Source organism: Poecilia reticulata, chromosome 9, assembly GCF_904066995.2.
Source record: "Poecilia reticulata chromosome 9, P_reticulata-male-v2, whole genome shotgun sequence".
NCBI classification, from domain to species: Eukaryota; Metazoa; Chordata; class Actinopteri; order Cyprinodontiformes; family Poeciliidae; genus Poecilia; species Poecilia reticulata.
In genome coordinates, this window is record NC_088838.1 from 20,987,775 (window position 1) to 21,013,385 (window position 25,611).

The 25,611-nt window shown below is 39.4% G+C and overlaps 1 protein-coding gene across 3 annotated transcripts in view; it reads left to right on the forward strand.

The window, feature by feature from the left end:
* The window catches only part of ccser1 (coiled-coil serine-rich protein 1), a 146,906-nt gene extending 121,505 nt beyond the window's left edge, over positions 1-25,401 (forward strand). For 2 of the 3 annotated variants that reach the window (XM_008418422.3, XM_008418421.3), the window contains exon 11: positions 14,322-25,401. In XM_008418422.3, coding sequence (XP_008416644.2) covers positions 14,322-15,047 — 726 coding nt within the window. In that variant the 3' untranslated portion in view covers positions 15,048-25,401. The remainder of the gene's footprint in view (positions 1-14,321) is intronic. The other variant, XM_008418423.3, reaches the window with a different exon arrangement.
* The last annotated feature ends 210 nt before the right edge of the window (positions 25,402-25,611 follow it).

Consider the following 25,611-nt stretch of genomic DNA (forward strand, 5'->3'; position numbering starts at 1 on the left):
ATGTTTTTGTTTGTTCTCAAATTTATCCACCAAACACATTTCACTCACTGTAGTCCAATCTTTTTATGCAAGAACACTGGTTATTATCAGTGAGCCTATGTCACCATATATTTATTTACTGTATTTTCTGGAATTTTAAACCATTAACAAAACTGCTTGACTCGGTGTACTGGTGTTTGTAACACACTCTCTATAACAGGAACTGTTGGCCTCTCCTTACAAACTTGAATCTTGTCTTGATGTGATATCTTGGCTAATTTTGACAACAATAAAAAAACACTAGTTATTTTGGATGAATAATATCTTCGTAAACATTTAAAGGTATTTTGAAATAGCTCCTCTTCCTCTTGTTTTGTTTGGATTTATGCAGGTTTAGATGCAGCTCTTCATCCCAGTGGGTGTGGTCTCTGGCCACTCCAACTGGTTGTTACTTAAATGTAAACTTTTTATTTATCAGTTGATGGGCTTAAAATGGGACAGAGCACAATCAATGACAACATCAATGTTGAATGTAGGCTAATGATCTCTGTGGCTTTTATGTGGGGAAAGATCCAATTAGTCTGCACAAAAATAGATAATTAAAACATAATTAGAGCAAAATAACTTTTGCAAACTCATTTTATTTTTCCAACCTCATTTGGGAAAACAAAAACAAAAAAAACCAAAACGGCTTTCTGAAATTTTTCCAGAAGCTTTGCGAGACCATCTGCGCTCAACTTATGCTAGTGGAGATCCTATAATCACAAGTCATGCTTAAAATTGTGTGGACAGAGTCTTCTGTTCTTTGCATTTGGTTGTTTTCCTGATAAAATTTTTGTAACAGTCAAATGTGAGGATCTATTTTCATTATGCATGCTTATTTAACTGTAAGGTGCTCCAATATACCTGGTGAGTAGTGCACAAATTCATTTATATACACCATAAAATAAGATAATGTAACAGAAACGCTCTATTTAGAGATTTGAAATGAGGAATACGTTGAGATATTGGTTCAGAATACCAACATGCATCAGCAGAGATTCTCTGAAATGTATGTTTTGAGAGAGGTTTCACATGATTGAATGTGTTATTTAAAGGGCACACTGTCTTTACAGAGTATCACTTTATATACAGATCTTTGGAGATATGACTACAATCCATGTGTACCTGAACTAAAGAAGTGGGCTCTTTGTAGACATTTGACATTGTCCCTTATGTTAATTGTCTGTAAAAATAGTCACTTGCCTGGAGTTAACTGACCAAATGAGGGTTGTTTATTTTTGTAAATGAACACCCATGTTGTTTTGCACAAGCCCACACTGCCGGCTCAGAGGACAGACTCACTTAGCTGTAACAAACAGGTACTTGGTAATTTTATGACCTGAGGTGCTGATGCAGCAGAGGAACAGTGGGGGCGTAGATGTGAAACGGGTTGAATTAGGACAAATTAATTGGAGTTGCATTCGGAGTTGGTAACTGCCATTGCTGATCAGATCAGCTAATCTTCTTCAGAGTAGTGTGTCCCTTGCAATCACACACTTCCAGATACATCATGAAGAGCATAATGTCAGACAGTTTTGCCTATGAAGAGCACCCTGCTTTTTACAGCAAGGTCCAGTAAGCACCAAAGTGCAGTTCTGTAGTGAAAACCAAGCTTTCTTTATTCAGTATGTTAATGGTCATTTTAATTTTCTAGTTCTGAAAGCTTAAAGTTGTCTTACTTGTGTTACTTTGAAATATTGTAATACAAAATAACGCCCATGAAGCAACATATTTTTGCCAAAGTGACTAAAAAGAAAAAAAGTAATGTTTCCTGCGATAAGAAATATTTTCCCAGCGGCCAGTGTCCCGTAGTGTTAAATATGTGGAGGAAATCTATCATTAGAAACATCTCTGTCTACTCTGCCTTCTCTTTCTGTCCTAGTGAGTGGATTGTGGGTGCAGCGGGGCACTCAGTTGTTTTTAATGTGACGACACAGGTGGCAGCTGCAGCACTACCATCGGGCCGAGCAGACATCTGATGGAAAAATTTATCTAGTGCTTTTTTTTTCCTTCCTGGAAAGCTCCACTCTTCCTCTGTGTTTTCTTCATGCATCGTTTTTCAATCTCTTCTTCTCCCTTACTCCCACCTTTCACATCTCCTGTAGTGTGTCAGCCCACCTGGGCTGTCACACAGAACAAGATGAGAAATGGGAAAGCAGCTCATCAGCTGCACCACCTGACAGGAAAGTAAGTAAGTGTGTGGGAGTGTGTGTGTGTGTGTGTGTGTGTGCGTGCGTGCGTGTGCGTGCGTGTGTGTGCGTGTGTGTGTGTGTGTGAGTGTGTTTATGTAGGTGAAGGTGTATCTATATTTATCAGGCTGGCATGTGAAGAAGTAATAATTGATATTTAAAGCCAATGCATAGCAATATGCTCTGTATGAGCATAAGCACATTTCTACATGAGTATATAGATACTGAGCTAATGCAGCATAACTGAACTGTTTGGTTTCAGACTGTTTGGAGGGACACCACCACCACCCTTTTATTAAAGAACAAAACCTATGACAAAAACTTTGATTCAAGAAAGTAAGTAACCAAATTACTGACAAAATGTTGTCCACATGTTGTTGACATCTATTTAGAACAGTGACATCAATGCTTTGCAAAAATCGTGTGTGAAATGTACATGTTCTCAAATGTACATTTTATTTAATTTTTGCAACTTTTATTTGCTTTTAGTGCTACTTGATAGTAAGACCCTGCATTATGTTAGCACTGGACAGCATGTAAACATGGGTATGTGGAAATCTTGGCTCAGAGTTAATACGCTCACCAACATGTCACTGAAGCTTCAACATTTCCCAGCCTACTTGTATTTCCTGCCCACATACTGACTCTGTGCCCTTGGCATTTCGGATGGCAGATAGCTTATTTTCATTCCCACAAAAGTTTAGGATGAGGACACTTGAATCACTAAGGTTTTTCACCCTCCCTCATCCACCTTATTCCCATTACCAATCACGGTTTGCCTAAATTGGGTTCACAACTTCCAGACCAGCATTACTACCTGCCTTTCCTTTAAAAGGTGTAGAACATAGTGTGGTTGTTGGTGTCAGACAGTGCTTATCTACTGGGGTTTTCATACAACAGCATTTCTTGGGTTGACAGAACATTGTCCAGCAAAGAGAAAATGTCTCGCATGCAGGATTGTGTAGGCAAAAATACCGTTTTGATGTTGGAGAAGAATGGGCAGACTCTTTTGAGATTATAGAAAGGCAATCGTGGGTCATATAACCGCTACAATTCACAGAGATTCACCAAAATTGGACAATGACAGACTGAATAAACATTGCCTGTATCGATGAACCTCAATTTTAGCTCCAACTTTCAGGGTCAGAACTTAGTAAAAACAGCATGGGGGACATGGATCAGTCTTGGCATATATCAAGGGTTCAAGCGACTTCTGCAAGTACCAACTGAGCTTTGTTTAAACCCAACGGTCTACCTCAGTATTATTGCTGACCATGTTCATTCCTTTATAATCACAATGTACCGTGTTTTTAACACAAGGATGTGATCACTGTACTCCACTGCCCTCCATCGACTCCACATCTCTATCTAGAAGAGTCTACATGTACTGCACCTGAGTGATTCCATCATGTAAATATGGACCAAAGTGTCTGAGGAAGATTTCTGACATCCTGTTGAATCTATGCCATGAACAACGGTAATTTTAATATCAAAAGGTGGTCCAATCCATAAACGCCAAGGTTACAACAATTGCTGTTGAGTTTATGTGGATGTACGTGATGTAGCATTTGGTGAAAATTTTGGTGAATTCAGCTTTTTCTTTCCAAAAACCTGGATGTTAGCAGCTTGTTTGTAATTATTTAAAAACGCTATAAAACAAGGAACAGTACAGCTACAGCCATATTTCGTATTAAAGCTTTTAAAACTTGTTCGCTGACAGTTTCAGATTGTATGACAGATTAATTTGTACCAGTCAAGACCCAGCATGTTTTAAATATTCCTGGTATCACCGTGACTGGTGCTTTTGTTGTTGTTTTTTCCTTGAAACTGATTTCAGTTGACTCTTCCTAGCATCATGTTGCACGCTGCACATAGCATATAACTCAGCAGTCTGGTGGTGAATGTACACATCCATGTACAAAAGGTTTGTGCTCACACATAAGCATCAGAGAATCTACAGTTTCTGAGTTTTCCCACATGATGTATCAGCCTGACAGCCTGTACCGCACTGTCATAACTTCATTCTTCATTGTTTTCCCTGCTGTCAGTCCATGAATCTATCTTGTCAAACTGTCAAGCCTTTATACTTTATTGCTGTCTTTGATCTCATATTTTTTATATGCATTCATCAGATGCAAAATGTTGTATACAATGACACTGATTTTTAAAGAAACTTTATTATTAAGTTATACCTAAGAGTAAGCAGAAACAAAATCCTCAATGTCAGACAGCTGAGTGATCAGACCTCTACATACTGAACCCTTCTCCTAAATATGTCCAACCTAAAGCCATTGATTGATGTGATTAGGAATATAAATTGAAATATAAGTTGCAGAGCCAGTATTCTAACATTATGCAATGTACTCAACATTGCAGCCTCTTTATAAAAGGTTTTTTGGAGACATCCAAATTATTTTTGCCATAAGTCTATAGCAGATATACTGAACATATTTAGCTAGAAGACACTCCCTGATTTAGGAGGATGGTACATTTTTGCAGAGTGACACGCTACGCTCTGAATAAAATAGCGTATTTACATTTTTTCACCTCTCTGTTGTTTGACAAGGTGCCAATTCAAAACACGTCTACGACCTTACCAGGGGAATAGAATGAGCGACATTCAGTTGTGAAAGTTGAAGAATTTAGAGACATTCCTAGGAAGCGCAGTCAAATGTTTGGTGTTTACCACCAAAAAATTTAAGAAATTTAAGATTATTTGGGTTTTAAAGAAGAACAACACAACAGTTACAGCCCTGTTGCGTTTGGTGGGGCTGGTAGAAAACAGCTCCTACAGTTTTACCCTTATTAAGGTGAAATAACCTCAGGCCTCCTGCCAGGTCTCAAGTAGATCAAAGAAATGTCAAACCGTGGAAATGGAAAGAGTCCAGCACACCGTGTGGCTTTTCTTATCATGACACCTGCTGAAATAATATTTTTTTACACAGCACAACTCAAGAACATGGCGCTCTAGTTTTATGTAAGCAAATATTATTTATCAGTAGTTCAATCCGGACTTATATATAAAAAAAATAATTAAATGATACAGGAGAATATTGTGGAGATTTACATTGACCATCAATGACGTTTATAGAAATGCATTAGGCTTTAAAAACAAGGTGTTTAAAAACAGCTTTTGTGATAATTGGACAACTAGAGTAAGTGCCATTTTGACACATAAGGGGCAGTCAGGGGCAGCAATCAATCCAGAAACTGAGTGGCTGAAGTACACAGAAAAGGGAGTTTGTTTCAGTAGCTAATATGGAGCTAAAATCACTTGGATGCAGTCCAGTCAAAACATCTTTGTATTCATTAACCAAATAGCTGTTGTTATAGCAATCAAACTCTTCTTTACATTTGCTGACTACATGTTTGAATGTTTGAGCTGTTAATTTGATGATTTATCTTGATGATGAGCTTCAATGTTAAAGTTAGAAGGTCTCTTTGCCATCACTCTAATGCAGTGGTTCTTAACCTGGGTTCGATCGAACCCCAGGGGTTTGGTGAGTCGGTCTCAGGGGTTCGGCGGAGCCTCTGCCGTGGAGGTAAAGACACACTTGTGTAAAGTCGTGATGACGCGCCCCGCTTTGCCATCACTTGCTGCAGAGGATCACGTTACATTCCTTAGCCAATCAGTGCTGCGGAGGAGCCCTGATTGAAGGAGTTCCATTCTCAGCATGGATTTGAACTTGTGTCTTTAATTACTTCAGCAAAGCTCACAGTTTTTACCAAATTCTATAGTCTAAATCTGCTCCTTAGTCGCATCTTTTCGGGGTTGCTACTGCCTCTAGTGGCGTGGGGGTGGTAACACAGCTAATATAATTACATTACCACATCAGAATACCGCAAAGTATTTTGTGTGTCGGCCGGGGGGCGGGGGGATAAGAAGGGTTCGGTGAATGCGCATATGAAACTGGGGTGTTCGGTACCTCAAACAAGGTTAAGAACCACTGCTCTAATGTTTAGCTCCTTCCACAAATTCTCAATCAGATTCGAGTCGGTACACTTGCTGAGCCGCTCCAAAATGTTATTATGTCCAGTCAGAAGAAACGTGTTGTTGAAATTAAAATTTACTTTAAGCCTAAATCAGCCAAAGGTATGAATACTGTCTGGATTGTAGCTTCTTTTTCTGTGTTGGATTCCTCTTGCACAGAAATTGATGTCAGATTCTTCTCTGTCCACCTTGTAGCTGTCATGGCTTATACTGATGCTAACATTCACACTTTCTGTCTCCCTACTTTTTTCTCTTCATCCCAGTCTCCAGCTTTCTAATTATCTCTTTCTTTCATCTTGTGTAACTTTGGTTCTTTGCTGTCACCTTTTACTCTCACTTCGCTCTGCAGTTCCCATCATCTGTCGAGCTATCCGCTTCTTCTTTGTTGTTCTACCTCTGTGTCATCCCCTCACCTTTATTCTTTGACCTGCTCTTCTCTCCTTATTATGTTATTTGCTTTTGTCTTGATCTCATATCCCCCTTCCTAACACTTTCCCCATGTACTTATATGTCCTTTTTTTGTGTTCCTTAGCTCCTATTCTTACTTCCTTCTTTCTGTCAATTTCTGATTTGTCACCTATTCACATTTTACCTTTTCTACCCCACCAGTTTAAGATTTTGAATGTTATTTCTTTAGCCTGTGGTTGACGAGGGTGTTTTTTTTTTTTTTTTTTTCCAACAATTAGGCTCATACACACTGAGTCACGAGGTTTTTTGGAGATTGTGGTTGATGAGCTTTGCCAGATTCTCAACATCCCTACCCAACAGAGCTGCTGAAGAAACCTCATTGGGCCTCGTGGCCACAGCATGGCACAGACTTTGATACTGGCCAGTCTGCGCTTTCCATTGTGGGTGGATGTTTAAAACCCTGGGGCAGCGCACTACTCAACTCCCCCAATCATAAGAAGTGACTAAGAGCTGCTCGTCAGACCCTTGTTCAGCAAACCTAAATGTTGGCTGCGATCACATTTGAAGCTTTTACACAAAGCTGTATTTGGATGGTTCTGATGCTAGCAGACATCCTGATGTTACTCATGCATTTTATCAGTGAAAAATATCATGCAGTTGCCAGGCAACATGTAATACTTTGTAAACTGGATGGAGCACTAAGTTGGATGTAGTTACTGTTAACAGAAAGTTCATGAACTTTCATATGAACACAAATCTAAGACATAACTTATCTAATATTTTTAATGTATTTTCATTCCTTCTTAGTGTCAATATCATGTTGAGTTTGTAAAATTAGGCTGCACTAATTGTTGTTGGCTCCTCAAAATAGTCTTGTAGACATTCTGCAATAATTTGCATAATAAATATACAGAATCAGTTGTGCTGTCACCGAGCTCTTGGGGGAGGAAAAGAGAAAAAAGAAATTTTATGACAAATGAAAAATGTATACGGCATTTGAATGCACCAAATAGAAGCATACGGTTATTATGACATACTAGATTGTGCAGTTCGAAGTATAGCACGTTTGGCATACCAGCTCATCCGTCAACAATGTCCAGGATATGACATCCAGCTTTCTGAGTGACAGTTTGCTGCTGTGTGGGTTGAATTGACTGCTCCTTTCATGTTTTCAATCTTTCTTCATTATTTTGGACCCAGCCCCACCCAAACTGTCATCAGCAAATGTCGGTGAGGGGCCTATCCATTGCTTCACCTACCTCCAGGACTAAAAACAGAAGCCCTGCCTTCTGTTTTTAGTCTTTAGTTTACATGTGGTCTGTCTTCTCTATATGAGATTCAGTGTAGCTATCATGGTTAACTTGTGCACTGCTGAATAAAAACAGGGCACATCTGTTTTGGAGTTCATGTTCACTATGAAGTGAAATAAAGATAATATTCCATGGTTTTATTTGATTGTGTTTACATCGTCACGGAAATAGCACAAAGTTTGGCCAAACGTAATTGGGACATTTTGCCTGGTTGCCGCAGCGCATGTACTTGTATTTTGTGGAAAATCTGCTCGTATGTCTATTGTTGTTAAAGGAAAACAAAGGAGAGAGAAAAAAATGCATCAAATTCAAAAAGAGCTGATTGTGACAAACAATTAAGTTAAAATATTCACTGTTTGCTGAAAGATGGTGTTGATGTTTAAGGAGATTTCAGTGTTGAATAAAAAAAGCAAATAAACGATTATATATATTACTTTGTGTTTACTTCCAAACTAATGTTACCTCTTTTTTTCTGAGGCAGTTGGCCATACTTAACAGAAGCCTTTTATTCCTGGATTTAGAGGATAATCCTGCCATATTTATGTTTATTAATGTCTTTCGAAGGTGGGCCAGAAAGTGTCAGATTCTGGAAGACTAAAGCTGTTCTTGACAAGCAAGTAGGTTAAATATTTAGTCTGCTGAAAGCAGGCGATAATTCAGATGCAGGAGAAAAAAAACAAGAGAAACACAACCTGCTGCATTGCTGACTGTAGGGAAAGAGGGCAGGAATTTCAAAGAGCACATTTTGCATCCTTACTTTCAGTGCAGCCAGCCTTATGTTTAGTTCGTCTATTCTGGATTATAGCTTTGGGATTTATTTGCATCCCTCCCTGCTTCTGTTAGATGATCTGACGTGTGCACTTGCAGACGCTCCTAAAAGCATATTTTTAAAAGCTTCTGCCAAAAATATTTTAAGTCAAGTCATTGTCTTTTATTCTCAAGCGAACTGGTAAAAGGAGAAAAGAACAGGGTTTTTTTGTTGTTTTTTTAATGATGTGCTGCTCTGCACTTAAAGTCTAGTTCTTCTATTATTTAAAAAAATTGATTTGTGACTATGGGAAACATAAAAATGTAAAAAAAAAAAAAATGTTAACAGTTATTCTACTTATTTACTAACTCGGAGTATTCCATGCTTACAAAGGTTGAAAATTCTAACAAAGTCAAAATTAAATGAGTGAAGTGAGGCAAGGATTCTGCTACAGGCTGTACAACAGAGATTCACTTCCTAAGCAGTTTGTGTATCAATAAAAACCAGCAAGTTCAAAGTGAAGGCATTCCAGCAAACCCAGGCTTAGTTTCACCTTTTGTTTGATTGTATTTGGATGATTTATCCTGTTAACTGCCCTCAGAGACTCTTTGGAGCACAGCATGTCTGTGAAAAGTCAATTTTTCAACTCAGAATAAATCGTGGAAAATGCTAGTTAAAGCATTCTTGTATTCGATTGGAAGTGAAATCTTGTTTCTCGTCTTTATGTATCACTTCGTTCATTTTTCAGCTACCTTGTAAATTTACCGTTAAGGCTTTATGCAGCAGGAAGCAGTGCAATAGAATATTTGAAAAAGTTGTTTGTTTGTTTGTTTATGTCCTTTAGGACCACGGTGATCATTCAGAGGCTACATAGTTGATTTTTTCCATAAATCCTGAATATTCATGCAGGGATTAGTACTTACTTTTCTAGTATGAGGGTTGGTGGAGTAAGAAAGAATTAAAATGTTTTATGCTTTAGTAAATAATGTCTTTAATTATTGGCAAATGAGAATTTACCAGTATAGTACCTTGCAATATCATTCATGTGCCTTTTCTAACTAGTTATTATGGAACAATATCCCAAACTGTTGCCATCACGCATAGCCCTGTTCCATCCAGTGTGATAAAATATAATTTCTGCACTGTCCAACTGTGTAGAAATGTCCAACTTCATGCTGTGCAAGCACGTTTTCTGAGGCAGAAATTAAAGTTTCTATAAGTACATAGCTGTTCAAGATTAAAAAAAAAAGAAGAAGGCTCTTACTACCAGCAAAAAATAGTTTTTTTAACCCTCCCGTGGTCTTAGTGCGACGCTAAGACCACAGGCGTGTCAAGAGGCGTGTCAAAAATGTCAGGGTCGAAGGGCATGGAAGCGGAGGGGTCGTCCCGTCAGACCATCAATTTTGGAAGCTACGCAAAAAAACCTTGTAAAATCGCACGCAGGGTCAGTGCGACCCTACCGGACCACGCACAGAGTAAAAATCTTGTGCGATCTAAAGACCATGGGAGGGTTAAAGTAGTGACCCCCCCTCAAGAGGACTTGATAGAAATGCATGCCACATTTTTCAGCTGTTTTTTTTTTTTTTTGTAAAAATCCTGGTCTTTTAATTCTTCTAAGTTTTACGATACTTTCCATTGTTCTATTCCTCCAAAAATACATCCATGTTTGTGGTTGTAATGCAACAAAACGTTAAAAAAGTTCAAGCGATGTGACTATTGTCACAAAGCCACTTTTCCGGTGTTTCCCTCTTCCAAAGACCCACATTAACTTTTAGATCGTATAACGTGTTCGGCATGAAAGAAGCTAAATAATACAGACAAAGTGTAACTTCTCTAAACTCAGTGGAAAAGATTTGCTTTTTAAGATTCATTTATTTTGTAGAGGGCTTTAACTAGACTTGACTCAGCCTTTCGTTGCTTTATTTTTTCAAGTTATGTTGAACTGAGATTTCTAGGAGTTGCAGCTCAGTGTAAACATAGATCATTAATTTGCTTCTTGTCTGAGACAAATGATGGCAAATATTACACAAATGACGTTTTTAAGGATCTGCTAATGCAAACTTGTCCACGGCCCCGTTGCTTTATTCTTCACGACTCTATAAAGACAAACTCTAGAGAAGCCCCATCTGATTTACCTTTGTCGGGGTGTGTGTATGAGGGTGTAATTGTGTCTGTGCGTGCACGCGTGGGGGTGTGTGTGTGTTTGTATTCCTAGGACCATGTGTGAGACCGAGGTACTCTCCAGAGTGTTTGTACACAAACACACACTGGCAGCCTGGTTGCCGCAGAGCGTGTACTTGAGAAAGGACACCTGAGTTTGTAAATCAGTCTTGTTCTCTTTTTTTCTCCACAGTTTGCTGTTCGCTCCAGTTTTAAAGTCATCTTTCTTTATCTCTGCGTTTCATCATTTTCCCACCAATTCTTTCCTTTTTCACCTCCTGTGTGTTTTTTTATCTTTTCTTCCTTGGTTAGGCTGTGTATTGTGTATTTCTCTTCTTGTTCAACCTTAACCTGTTGTACCTGTGTTCATTACACCCACATGCACTCAAATTTAACCACCAAGGTTTTATTTGATCCATCGAAGATGATTCATGGTGTCATTTTCAGATGGACCAGAAATCTCCCTTTGATACACAACATATGTTTCCTCAATCAGCACTTAATGCAGTCTCTGGTAATTGTTTTCTTCCAAGGCGCCTGCCAACTTGTATCTCACTATTTGTGCCTTACCTTCTGTTGTTTTCTCAGATGTCTATGGGTGGAAAAACAACATTTTTTTTCATAAGATTAGTGATTTAGCCCTAATTAAGCTGCCCTGCATACATTGACAAGTGCGCAGCAGATATTCAACGCTGTAATAATTCCCCCATGTTTTCTTTCCAACGCTCCATGTTGAAAATTTGCCTGGTGCGTTAATTCTCACTCCCCTTCATTAGATCAAGGAATGTGTGAGATATGTTGTAGTGTTTATCCACCCATTAGAGTCCATTAGAAAGTAGGGATGCACTCCCCAAGCTCTTTAAGAAAGCTGTATGGACAACGACACTGTTTGATGTTTTGGCAGAGTATGTTGCATGAAAGCGTATTGCAGCTCAGCTGCTACAGAGCAGATTTCTAAGCTTCAGTTCACGTTTTTATTTATTTGAAGCTAATGAGTGCGTCAATTAGCGTTCCTTTATCCTGCAGGTGTGGTGTAATGTATGTGACGGACATGCAGAACAGAGGTTCAAAGGATTTACCAAGGAGAGCCATTTTTGAACTCCTTTTTTAAAACGACCTACGAGCATTTATTCCAATAACACTAGGTGTTTTTAGACGGAAATATGCCGTTTTTTTTATTCTCGTTTTAATCCAAGCATTAAAGGTGTTATGAAAAACACAATCAAACAATTGCTTCACAGTCTACTTTGTTAAACCCCACAAACTGAGGATCCATATCGTGAACAAAGTGGTTCTGTAAGAGGTTGTCCTTGTTCCCGTTTCTTTCATCTTGAAGATCATCCTTGAATGTGTTTCCCTGATCTTGTTCTTCATACAGCAGTTTGAATAAAGCGCTTAACCTATGCAGAATCCTTTCATATGTTGGAAGATAGAAATCGTACATCAGAGCAAGATTTCTAGTCTGGCGTTGAGAGAAAATTTCTGTAATTAACGTTGCGTTATCTTTGTTGCGTTGAAGTATTTTCTAATATTTCATCCGTCTTAATGCATATAAATATTTATCGCTTAAATATATATACATATATTGCCCTGCAATGGACTGACAGCCTGTCAGTCAGGGTGTACCCCGCCTCTCACCCGTTGACAGCTGGAGATGGGCACCAGCACCCCTCCCAACCGACCCAAATCGCTGAATTACCTCCCTGGTATGTCACAAAGTTTTGCAAAGACCTGGTCATTAACCATTCATTTGATTTAGACTCCTGTCCTACTGGAAATATGCTAGACTTTGTGCCAACAACAACAAACCAGCTCATCTGTTCATTTCACAAGGTCTGTGTAGTTTTTAAATGCATCTCTGGCACACTATACTCCCACAACACACACCCCACAAAATACCCTGGGGGACATAATTGTAAGAGTTGTCTATACATGTGGATGGAAAACCAAGAACTTCTCAGCAAAATTTGGTCCCCTCTTCCTTGGATGAGAGCCACATCACTCCCTCTAAACATACTAACCTAGTTATACTATTTTATGTTTAGATCTTTTTTTTTTTAACCTAGGAAAAATTGAAAAAGTCAGAAGGTTTTTTTTTAATCCTACCTGACCCTAACCCTTCTTTAACAAACAAACAAAAACTACACACAGTGTGATGCAATCAGATTCGGTAAACATGTTGCTGTGGTCATCTTAGAGAAACTATTAGCTTGCATTTCTAATGGTCTTTAGCTGGTCACCTGAATATATCATTTTGTAGATCCAACTGTTACACTTTTACCCCAAAATGTAATTCATACCAAAATCTCTACCAGTATCAGTGGCCCTTTTACCAAATTTTGGAAAGTATGGAACCGAAGCATCAGCATAACACTAGAAATGGAACTTCTTTAGATAATTTGGCCTGTTAAACACACAAAGTAGCATTTTCTTCTGCCTGAAATGAAAGTATGATTACGTTGTTGTATTTGTGGTCACTGGTTTCCGAGCAGCTCTCCTCTGTTTGCAGGTTAACAATAGCACACGTTCAAGCTGGCAGTTTAAGCACTTCATGCTTTCGGTTAGCTGTGTGCTGGCTAATCACATTTCTGCTGACAGGTTCAACATGGTTTTTCTTTTTCCATAATTTGTAAGCTGGGGTGCATGGAAACACAATGAAAGCACATAGGCATCATGCTGCCCCCATGCACACCAGGAGCCTATATACATTACACAGACACATGCTCATGCATATGCACGGAGCACAGAGGGAAACACACACACACACACGCACACAAACAGAGAACCATTGTGTTAGAAAATGTCAAATCCGCTCACTTTCCCTCGAGGTTCAGTGTCAGATGAGATTTTGTTTCTTTGCTGAACACTGCACAGTTGGTCCCGGCGTGATTTCGGCTGCAAGTGTGTGAGATTGAGAGCTACAGAGAAGAGGGGCAGTGATGAGATATGTTGCATAAGGGGGTGCAGTGGAGTGTGAAAGAGAACAGGTGGCTCCTTTTTCTGCCATCTAGCTTTATGTGCCATCTTCCCTATTGTGTCTCTGTGTGTGTGCGTGTACGTGTGTGATAAACAGTGAGATTGCCTTGTGAGTTAGGACTTAAGCGTACCTTAATAACATATCTCCATAAATGTGCTGCCCTGTTCTGCTTCTCTTTGAAGGCGTACTTTTGCTCGTTGCAGAGCTATGGTTGATTTAGAAACAATTAGATGAGACAACAGAGGTCCAACGAGATGATTCTCCAAATGTCATCCAATTAACAACCTATCGTGAACACGGGACACAACTCTCTCATGTTGCCTGTCTCTTCATTTTTCTCTGTCTCACTGTGTTTTGTTCTCAAATAATCCCTGCTCTCCTGAGACAGACATGTTCGGTGACTAACATTTGAGAAATGGCAGGTTGTGTCACACACTCGCTGCCAAAAAGAGCAGAGTGAGTTGCTCTCAGTGAAGTCTCTCTGATATCTGTCTGTTTTTCTGCGTTCCTCTCTCAGATCAGCCTTCCAGGCCGGTGGTCAGGATTCGGCAACAGCAGCATCAGCCTGGCTCCAAGGGAGCGAAGGGTGGTGCGGGGAGCGTCAGCGGCACAAGGAGGGGACCACTATAACCAACACCACCCTTACTACTGTCGGCCCACCGCTGCCGCAGAGCGCCACGCTGCCAGGGAGGAGCGCCACCACCAGGGCGCTGGGAACACTGCAGGTCATCTGGCTTCTGGCTCCTCCGACCCGTCCTCCGTCCAGACCTCACCCACCACACCAGCCCAGACCAGTACATATCAGCCACCAGGTTCCACCTCAGCTTCACCTCCTTTCTCCAAGCAGCCCGAGAGGGCGTCCTCCTCCTCTGAGTCCTTAACTCCAGGAGGAGGAGGAGGAAGTGGAGCCAGTCTATCCGGCGGGGTGAAGAGAGGAGGCGGGGATCACCATCCGCCAAGCCTAATCCCCCGTGCAGTCGGGGCCAGCGCTTCTTCCAGTCTCCACAGCCTCGCAAGCAGAGGGAGCTCCACACAAAACATCTCGTCATCAGACCGGGCCTCGCCAACACCTCCCACACCTTCGTCAGCTTCCTCCTCTTCCTCCTCCTCCGCGTTCACCGGCCGTTTAGGACAACCACCTCGCGGCCCTCTGTCTCTGCATAGCTATAGCCGGAAAAACGTCTTCCTCCAGCATTCCCTGCACACGGCCGAACTGCAAGCCCTCACACAGAGAGACAGTTGAGGATGTAAAAAAAAGAAAACAGCCATAAGCAGCCATATCATCAGCTTAAGTTATCATAAGGGTTAATATTTAGGAGAAAACATTGCTGCTGCTTCTGTTTTATTCTCGCCAAACTCACCCTTATAAAAAAATAAATAAAAAGAAGTCCCCTCCTCTTCCATTGCGCTTACAATCACTTTGCAATCCAGACCAGCCCTTGATTCACTTGTTTAGAAATTTGCTTGATTTTTACACATGCGCACACACGCATCAGGCGGTGAGATTGAAAAAAGGCACTCACCCGTCTATCATCGCTCCCACGTCGTGTCATGCTGACAGTTCAGATGAGCTTACGCCCACAGACACACAAACTCCACACAAACACAGTCACCCACACTCAAACTCACACTTTGACACAAAGACATCGCCTGTGATATCTCTGCTCGGCCATCTGCACCAACAGCACGGCGGTAAAGCTGAATGAAAAGACGAGGTGTCTGCATTGTTAAAGCTCGGTTCTTTATTTGACCGCCTGTAACGGTGAACCCCATTGGCTGCTGAAGAACTTTTGGAACCCGACTGTGATTTTTGCTCGTGACCGGGTTTTTATCAAGCTGCCAAATCCCACATTGAATCAAATCCTCGTTCCTCATTGGTCCAGGTTAAGAGACTACAGTCCTTGTGATACAGCATGCTTTTTTTAAACATTTTTAAAAGAAGAAGAAAATAAAAAACACAGCCGAGCGTTTAATACGGCAGCAACTTAATTCTCATTACAGTATGAACTTTCATGTCAGTGTTTTTAAAACCAGTCAAAACTTCCATGACATTAATTAACCTGTTTGTATAGTCTTTTTTTTTTTTTTGAGTGAGGGAAGAATTTTTCATTCGAGAAAATGACTTGTGTTCTTTGCTCAACATTTTATAATTGCAGGAATACAAGGTTAAGCTGTAACATACGTTATACCGGCTGGAATAATGAGTCTCACAAAAATAATAAAGCTAAAATAAAATTACATTTTAAATTTAAACAAACCACAACCTATATAAGCTATTGTTACACTCCAGTTTGAATAAAACTTATTATTACGTCTGACAGATTTTTCACAGAAATTCCTCAGTGCTTGTAATAAAAACCGGAGCCGGTTATTGGCAGCAGATGTCTATGGCCGCTTCGTTGAATGACGGCAAACTGAATTGTACTGAATAATCACACTTGGGTGTTTTTTTTCCTCTTAAAGTTATTCTTAGTAATAGCTCTCTTAACCTGCTGTAGACAGACCCCACATCACAGTTAGTTTGTAGAAAAGTAAACAACACAGTAGAAGGATACCTCCTACAGACGACATGTGGCTGAGAACAAAATGACGCAGTTTTCATCACACAGCTGCGACGGTAGAAACAGTTTGACTTAACCATGCGGAGCCCTTAAAAGCCCTCATTTGGGTTGAGAATCAACCTTTAATTTAAGAGAAACCTGACAACTCAGCATTCCTGCCATGTTCAAAGGCAAAGCGCCTCTGCCTTTGCCATCAGTAGATCATGACAATGTGAATTCCTGACATGAATTGAGCTAAAACCCAGGTCCGTGGCCAGATTGTGAATATTTAATGGCAGTCGTTTTAAATTTTGATCAACTGATGAACAGTCTGTTTTTAATAATTAGTTTACTCTGACTTTTTTTCCCCCATCTTTTGCTCTTCTTTTTGAACTTAGAGCCTTGTAAAGATCAGCACAAAATGTGAATAATTTAGATTCTGATCCAGAGTGTTCTGCATTGTATTTCACTGATAAAAAAAACAATTTCAGTTTGAGCATTTTAAATAGTTAAGAATCAGCAAAAACCTGATCCCTGAGTTCCTCTGAGTAAATGTCACCTATTTGGAAATTAGTTTTCTTTTCTACAAACTTACTGTGATGCGACATCTTTCTACAACAGCTGAGGGAACTATCACTGATAACTTCACTGAATATCACTTCATAAATCCAAACCATCCCCTTATAGCTGCAGGAGAAATGTTTTTTAATAACTACTTGCGTAAGGGAGTCACTTAATTGGGTTCTGCATAAAGAAGGAACTAAACGGGGAAAAAAGTTGTATCTTTACTCAAAGACTTTACAAAGCTTTTACTCAGTTCTCCCTGTTTCAGTTTAATGGTGATATCTCATCGTAACAATACTGCCATCTACGTTTCTTTTGTCTTTAAGGTCGTTTAAGCGACATGAACATTACTGCCAACATTTGCTGACTTATATCTTTTGGGACGAGGTGTGTTTCAGAACGACTTTTTTTTTTTTTTTTGTTAACTAAACTGTATAACAATCTCCTTCTTTTACTACAAACTGATGTATGTTTTGTGTGAACTGACCAAATCCTGGAACTGGTCTTTTCCCCCCTTGGCTTTGAGGTAAATGGATCCTACAGAGTCAAGCAGGAGGTGGGAATTTGCGCTTGTTCTTGGTGCGAGCGAGTAGTTCACCGCCGCTGGCATCTACAGACTGGTGAGATGTTGGAGCGCTTGTTGACCTTGTCTGTCTCTAAATAGCACCTGGCTTGGGGGGACCTGTGTAAATGATGTGTGTGTGTGTGTGTGTGTGTGTGTGTGTGTGTGTGTGTGTGTGTGTGTGTGTGTGTGTGTGTGTGTGTGCTGTAATGCACACATCACGAGGAAAAAGGTCCTGGTAGTAGCGAAGAAACGCCTGAAGCCCAGCGGTTCTGATCCTGGTGGTGGAGGCTGCAGTTCTGCTTGTGGTCTGTTTTTCGCGAAGACAACTCTCTGATATCTTTTGATTGAAATGCCATTGTTCCCTCCGGTTTTTTTCATTTAGTTTTTTTGTTTTTTTTACGTGCATTTTGTTTCTGCTGGACTCCAGCGTCTCGCCAACAGTCTCCTTCCTTTCGTCACCTCTCTTTCTGTTGGATCTTCTTCTATCCTCATCTCCTTTTCTCTCCTCTCTCCCCTGCTAAGTCCACTGATACAAACCTTTTATTGTTGTATAATGCGGCATTCTCTGGGTGCTGGTACACACAGCCGTGTTGATTTTAACACCGTTTTTCTAACCGAGAGCGAAATAAAGACAAATGCAAGTGAAACATGAGCCAAACATTAGATGCTTCATTAGTTTGCAGGCAATCCTTCTGTGTCACTGGCTGACCTCTTTAGTAATGCTTTTTTTTTACATCCCTCACTGCTGCATGTTATAAAGCTGTTGACACCATGTGAAATATTGTAAGAGTATTTAACTGCCCACACAGGTTTTATTTTTGCTCTTCGTTTGAATTGGCTGTACTCGTTTCAGCGGCACCGAAGAACACAGCGCAGAGGGAGGCAGCTGGTTGTTTCACAAGAGAAAGAGGCCACATCTGACATTCCAGTTCAAATCTGGCCTTGAGGTCTTTTACAAAGTCATTTTTTTTTTGTTTCTAAATTGAAATCATGAACTGATGGTTAGCTCTTACTGCTGGGAGTCTACAAACTTTATGAACCTCAGTGCATTATTTATTTTTCATCAGGATGTTGTATGTTTAAGACACTACATGTCTCGGGAGATTATTTTGTTGTTTTTTTTGTTCATGCTTTTGCCTTATTTAAATGAATTGCCATAGGAACAGTTTTCTGAAAGTGTGTTGGGACTTACAGGTAAGGTAGCAGGCATGACTATAGTAAAGATTAAAAAGAAAATGATGATAATCATGTAAATGTTTTATGCTGTTATAAACTTTTAGTTTTCACTGTAATTATTTCTTTTTTTTTAATTCCTGTAATAATTAGATTGAAATGTATATTTGTGCATAAATTATTGACATGTTGATATTACTTAGATTTTTGTGTTTGAAAGAATATATTATGATACTTTAGTCGGTGTCTGTTAGTTGGGATTAAGGATATTAAAACATGAAAGCAGATATATTTTTCACATTTTTAAGTTTCAAATGCAGTCAAAGTCTGACCGATGATCAAAGGCGTTTCAGGCCTTAGTGATTAAACAGAAAACAAAGAAACTCCATGTTGTTGTTTTTGTTGTTTACATCATCTTTGCTTAAGATTTATTTTAAATAGATAACTTTGCTGCTGTATTCTGTCTAAAATACAGGTAGGTATCTATTAAAGCTGCTTTTTTAAGGACATTAGGGGAAATTGGGGAAATTAGTATTAAACATGCACATTTTTTTTAAATCCTTAAATACATTTCTGATACGAGTGTTGATGTGAAAACACACCGTATGTCTGTAGCGACCCACAAAGTCGACCCATGTGTCGCTTACTGTGATTTTCTCAGCTGCAGTCAAATCTTGAATGTTCTTGGGACTTCTTCTACAGTGATGTTAAAAGGAACAGCAAACCAATTTATTGGTCAAATGCAACACAAGTAACCACAAAATACTTTTGAATGAAAATATTTATTATTGAGGAATAAAAATAATCAATCTACATCCATGTGGATTGCTCCCTAAACGTGCAACCACTGCAGTCAAGCGTTTGCAATAACTTGCCATGAGTCTTTTAGAGAAGAAATTTTGGCTCACTCATCTTTGCAGTACTGTATGTATTCTTTACTTTTCCTGGATTTTCAATTGGTACCAGATGATTGACTGGGCCAGTCGGATGAAAAAGATATTGGCTTTATCTTTTTTTTTTATTTCAAACCGATTAAGACTGCCTTTGTTTGTGGGATCATGGTCTTCTTTGAGGAATCTGCCCTTATTTTGTCTTTATATTCTTAAAAAAAAATCCTTGTATATTTTTCCATTTACTGCTCCACTTTGTTATATAAAGTTTATCTCTACCACCAGGTAACAAGAATGTCCCTATACCAATATGCCCCTGCATCCAAGCTCCACTTTTAGTGAGTTTTAGTTCTATGATGAATGATGTGGCGTACCATTTGTCTACCAACCATCCAAAGAGGCCTCACCTGAGAAGAATTAAACCTCCCAGGGTTTCATTGGCCTGTTCAATTGTTCTGCATCAAACAGTCATAGCTTTTCAGGTTATTTTGTAGAGCGTGTTACCTGTTCTTTCTATAAGCAAACTGCACCAAATAATTCCAGGTCTTACTGACTGTCGGTGGTTATTTTTGACTTCAATGTCAGAAATCTTGGAAGGACGATCTGGTTTATGATGAAATAATATTTCCTCTTGCTGTTCTGGTATAATAGCCCCAATGGTGCTCATTGCAAAATCCAAATGTTTTGGTATCCGTCTCTAACAAATGCTTGGAAGGGTTCTTTGCTTTTACCTAGTTTGTTCAACACTTGATTCACTGTAAACCTTTTATAGACCATCACTTTGAACTAAACAATCTAATATTAAATTGCACATATAGGGAGCTACATTACATTGTACAGTAAATGCTGACATATCTCAGTGTTTTTCTTTGCTCTCTCCCTGTTTGCACCTTCTTTTCTTCACGTGTTCGCCTGATGTCTCTCTGTCATTCCTCATTATCACACATAACGTAATGTGTGAACTTACGCATTTTGATTTTCTTGTATGGTGTTGGTTAGTTGGGTTGCTACCAACATCCAGTGTGTAATTTCATTTCACAGCTTTGCTAGAAATGTTCTTACTGAAGAAAACTTTGTGTTCAATACTTCTTTTCCCCCCACTGTAGATAAAATAAATGCATAGATTTATACTGTGAGCCTCTGACCAGTTAGACTGTCCATAGCTTTGACGAACGGCAATACATCCATGTGGATGAAGTTGTTTCTGACATCATGTGGTCACCTGAAACTGTTTTTAAACTGTACCTCTTCAATAAGAAATTGTTTAATGGATTCATCCGTGGCAAAGATACTTTGCTTTGTATGTTTAGCAAAAGTATTTCACCTCAGTTTTTGTCCAACTCACTTTATATCCACGGGCGTTTGTTCACATGACAAGTGTTTTGTCAAAACATTTTTTTTGTCCACTGTGTCCTTATTGGTAATATTTAATACAAATAAAATGAATAAAAGCCAAAAAAAAAGAAGTTACTTTTTGTATCTTACTTTTTATTGCAACATCAGCTGTATGTGCAGAATGGCTTGGAAGTCCTGAAGCAATAGGAAGCATTTGCACACTACATTCCTATTAAGAGGCGCACTTCAATAACGCAGCAAGTCTAAGGGACCTGCTTGAATGTCTCAGGCAGCGTAGACTTTACTGTACAAATCTCTAAAGGACAGAATGAAGAAAGACTCAAAGCAATGAAAAGGAAATCTCAATGTCCACTATAACAACCTTTAGAGGAATTTTTTTTTTTAGCTGTAAGATATGAGAGGACTTAAAGAAAGATCTCACATGACAGTGGGAGCATACATAAGTTATTTCTACCACATTTAAAATAATCTTCTAAACTATTTAAATATATTTCCATTTGGCAGTGACCGTAAAGTATGGAAGTATTTAGAAAATCAATTACATTAGCATGAGTTTGTGGGCGCACATGTGTGTGTTTGCTTGTGTGTGGGTTGTAGACTCTGTTTACCCCTCGGGGAGGACCTGTGCATGCTTCTCATTTCTGGACTCACTCAATTAGTGTTGGTGATGTTCTGACTGGCTGAGTAGCGCACACACACACACACGCATGCATACGCACACACACAGGATTAGAATACAGCAGGTCTGCTTCTAAGTTGCTGTAATTGATATGACAGAAGGTCAGCACATCAGCAAACACACCTCTGATTAACAGAGCTTTAAAAACACAAAAAGATCACCTGGTCGGGATAAATGTTTGTTTAGCTGATCGTAAATCCTTTGCCTGGCGGAAGATTTGCATTTCTGGTATCGTGCTGTTTGTAATTCTATTAAAAGTAACTCACCGGTTTATTTGCTGGCAGAAAATGAATCATTAAGCAACACAATGAAAACATATGAATCTAAGGACAGATTTTTTTTTTTCTGGAAAAAAGGGATAATTCTTCATGACTAACATATTAAAAGATGCTGCTAAATGCTTCAATGGCTGGTGAATATGAAGATGAGTCAAAGATGCTTCAGTGTTTCTTTATCTGTCTTTGCATAAGAACACGGAGGAAATAAAATGCACTCCAAGATGAGCTGGGCAAAAGCAGCCAGCATTCTGGTGGGACTTAATCAGAGACTGCCGACTGAATGCAAATGACACAGACTGACCTGTAATCTGAATGAATAAGTTGCTGATGGCAATGCTTCTCTCAAGTACACAACGTACTTAACCAGATGGCAGTTATCTTTCAAAAAATATTTTTCTAATGTATTTATAATGTGTTGTCTCGAGGGGGGCTGATTTTTGTGTTGGTTTTGTTTTTTGTATCATTTTATGTTCTGTTGTCTGTCATGATAAGACTACTGTTTATGGTTTGTGTGTTCCTTCATAATGTTCATTTATTTAGCTGTGTCATTACGTTTTTGTTTCTGTCTCTTGGCCTTCTGCTCCCTTCATAGCTAATCTCCATCAGTCAACCAGTACGGCAGTATAAGTGCCTATTTTAAAAGTTGAAACACTTTAATATGCATACACACTGAAAACCATCTTAGCTCTACCACAGAAGCTAATATCTACAGCCAAACTCATTTAGACCGTTGGGGGCACAGCCAATCAATGCCAAGGAAAGTAGACAGTGCTCCTGGATTGGCTACTTTACCAGTATAGTCAATGGCATGTGATGTAACATTGCACCTTGGTATTTCAGCGTTCTAAGTTGCATTTTCTGCAAGAAAACAATTATAATTCGGAGGTATGTTCCACAGCAAAAATATGTGAATAGGTCAATCTGCAAATGCTGAATCTCAAATAGGTGGTGACTCACTGTATATCCCCCTAATTCCTTCAATTTCTTGTCAGATCTTTCTCATATTTATGTTCCAATTGGTATTTACTGCTGCCTCCAGCTGACTGCCTCATATATATCAGTTTTGTTTAAAAACATTTTGAAGCAACATATTTGCTCCTTATGCTGCCTGACACATCTGCAGTTCATCAAGAAGTTTGTTTCTGATTGGAAACGACACTGACATCTTTCAAAAGACAAGAACGTACGAGAGTTGTTATTTTAGACAAAATTAGTAATCAAGAAAAGTTTTATTGTCATTAGAACAAACAAACCATTCTTATATTTTCACTTGTTTGCTTTTCTCCATTGGCAGTTTTAATCATTTGTCTTGGACATTGAGAGATTCCTTGACATTTTTCTAATCTTTTCCTCTTTCACAGATTTTTGTGTCAGATTTAGGTTTTCTTCACTTTGTGCTTTCTCTCACTGAGGTGCCATCTGACATCTAGGTGAGATGAAAAATGTATTTATTTTAACTGTCATTTTCTCAATGTTTGCTTATCGATGTAGCTGGCAACCATTTATAGTGTGTGTTTGTTGGAATGTTTTGGCTGGACCCCCTCAGGATGGCTGACTGTTTGTGTTGCAGCGTTTTCTCAACCATCTTGATCAAATGAAAATGCGTAGGTGTTTAATTAATATGCCAGCGATGACTCGGTTACAAAATTTCATTCTGGCAACATGCCTAAAACCAAAAACATACAAAACTCATTAACATCTGTTTTTCCTTAAAAGGAAAAAAAAAATGAATCAAGCGCTGTCTGTTTTCAAAGATACTCCCCACTATCTCTCTCTGTATACGGATTTAAAAGATATCTGGTTGTTATATTTCCCTCCTAATAAAACTTCTGTAAGCGGAGGGATGAGAAAACAGTATTGCTTACCCTGAAATGTTCAATATTAGTTTTATACCCCAACTCTCATCTCATGTTCAGTGTTGAAACTCTGTATTGTGCACATTTTGTGACATTTACAAGTTATTTCATCCTCTCCCCTTAAGCTTACATTTCCAAGCAGGCCAGTATCTGTGAGGATGTACTGGATCCATTTGCCATCTGTCACCTGCTCTCTCCTCTGCCTTCCCTCCCTACGTTTCTCACTGTCATTGTCTCTCTTTGCCTGTCTGACTAAATCACTCTTGTTGTCTCTTCTAACAGTCCAAGGCAAACTTTATTATTGCATTGGATGGCCAAAAGGCTATTAGATTGCTCACTTTGCAGCAAAGGCAGATACACCAGCACCCAGCGCAGCTTGCAGCCGGTCCCTTCTGGTACACAGCCTTCTTTCTCTTTGGCCTGAAGTTACAGATCTCTCTCTCTCTTGCTTGCACACATGTGGACACACTCACAAATGCCCACTTACTGTAAAATCTGACTTTTTTTTGTAGGTTCTAGGCATTTGCCATTAAATTGGAGTGGGCAAAATAAACACAGTCACCAGAGGGGCTAAACCAGTGTTATTTTTAAAATCTGTACTGTGTATTTTGGCCATTCAGTTAAAAAATAGAAACATATACAATATTCATTTCACACAGAGTGGTGTATTTCAGGCATTTGCACCTGTTATGATAAGGGCTTACAGCTAATAAGAAACCAAACTATAGTTTTTCTCCATAATTAGTTTAGCACATGAGACCAATAGAAACAAAAATACAGAAATGTTGGACTGCTAAAAGATATGTGATGAAATACTTTACAATGTTCTGGGAGTTGGCAGTAGACAGTGGACTTACACCAGCATGCATCCCCAAATTATCACTGACTATGAACACTTCAGACTGAAAGCAACATGGGTTCTGTGCCTCTCCACTCTTCCTCCAGAAGAGAAACTGTGACTTCCAAACAAAATGTTGGAAGTCACAGATGAAACTGTTTCTCAGTTTCATCTGAGAAAAAGCTCAGATGAAACTTTTCTTTCATCTGAGCCAAAGACTTCGTACTGAACAATAGTCCAGTACTTTTTCTTCTTGGTCCATGATGGACACTTGTGGCATTGTCATTGATTCAGAAGTGGTTTAAATAAGAGGTGCAATGTTTGTAGCCCATGTCCTGTACATGTATGTATGGTGGCTCTTGAAGGACATGTACTAACTGCATTTAATGCCTTTTGAATCTCCCCAGGTTTTTGAATGAGCTATGTTATAAAATCCTCTCAGAGTTGCAGTTATTCCTTTGGCTTGTGCAACTTTTCATTTCACTTAATTTTTCATTAATATGCTTGGATATAGCATATTAATGGAACAACCAGCCTCTGTAGCAATGACCTCTGGTGGCTTACACTCCTAGTGTAGGGCGTCAGTGACAAGACGATGCCAACAAACATGAGATTCTGGTGACATGTTTAATCTTTTAAAGAAAAAAATAAAGTAAAATGAAACAGGGTGAACTCACCCATCTTTTATTTATTTATTTTAAACAACAAAACACACCCCATACCAACGTTGACTCAGGCAGCAGGTCTCACCAGACCCAAAAAAGTGTGCCAACCAAAGTGCAAACATCCAGCCAACGCATGCACATGCACCACAAACAAATCTGAAACTGCCAGCACCACCCATGCCGCACCAGACCATTGAAGGGAAGAACGCCAACGCAGCAAACCGAAGAGCACCACAGAAAAGTCGCAGCATACGTCATGAAAGAGGCAGCACCCACTCCCAGACCCGGAACCACCAACATCCAGGCCAGCCAAGCAGCAACTATACAGCCAACCCAAGTAACAGCCCCCCAGGCCACCACTACAGAAACAGCGATACCACTGTTCCTCCATGCATTTGAAGGG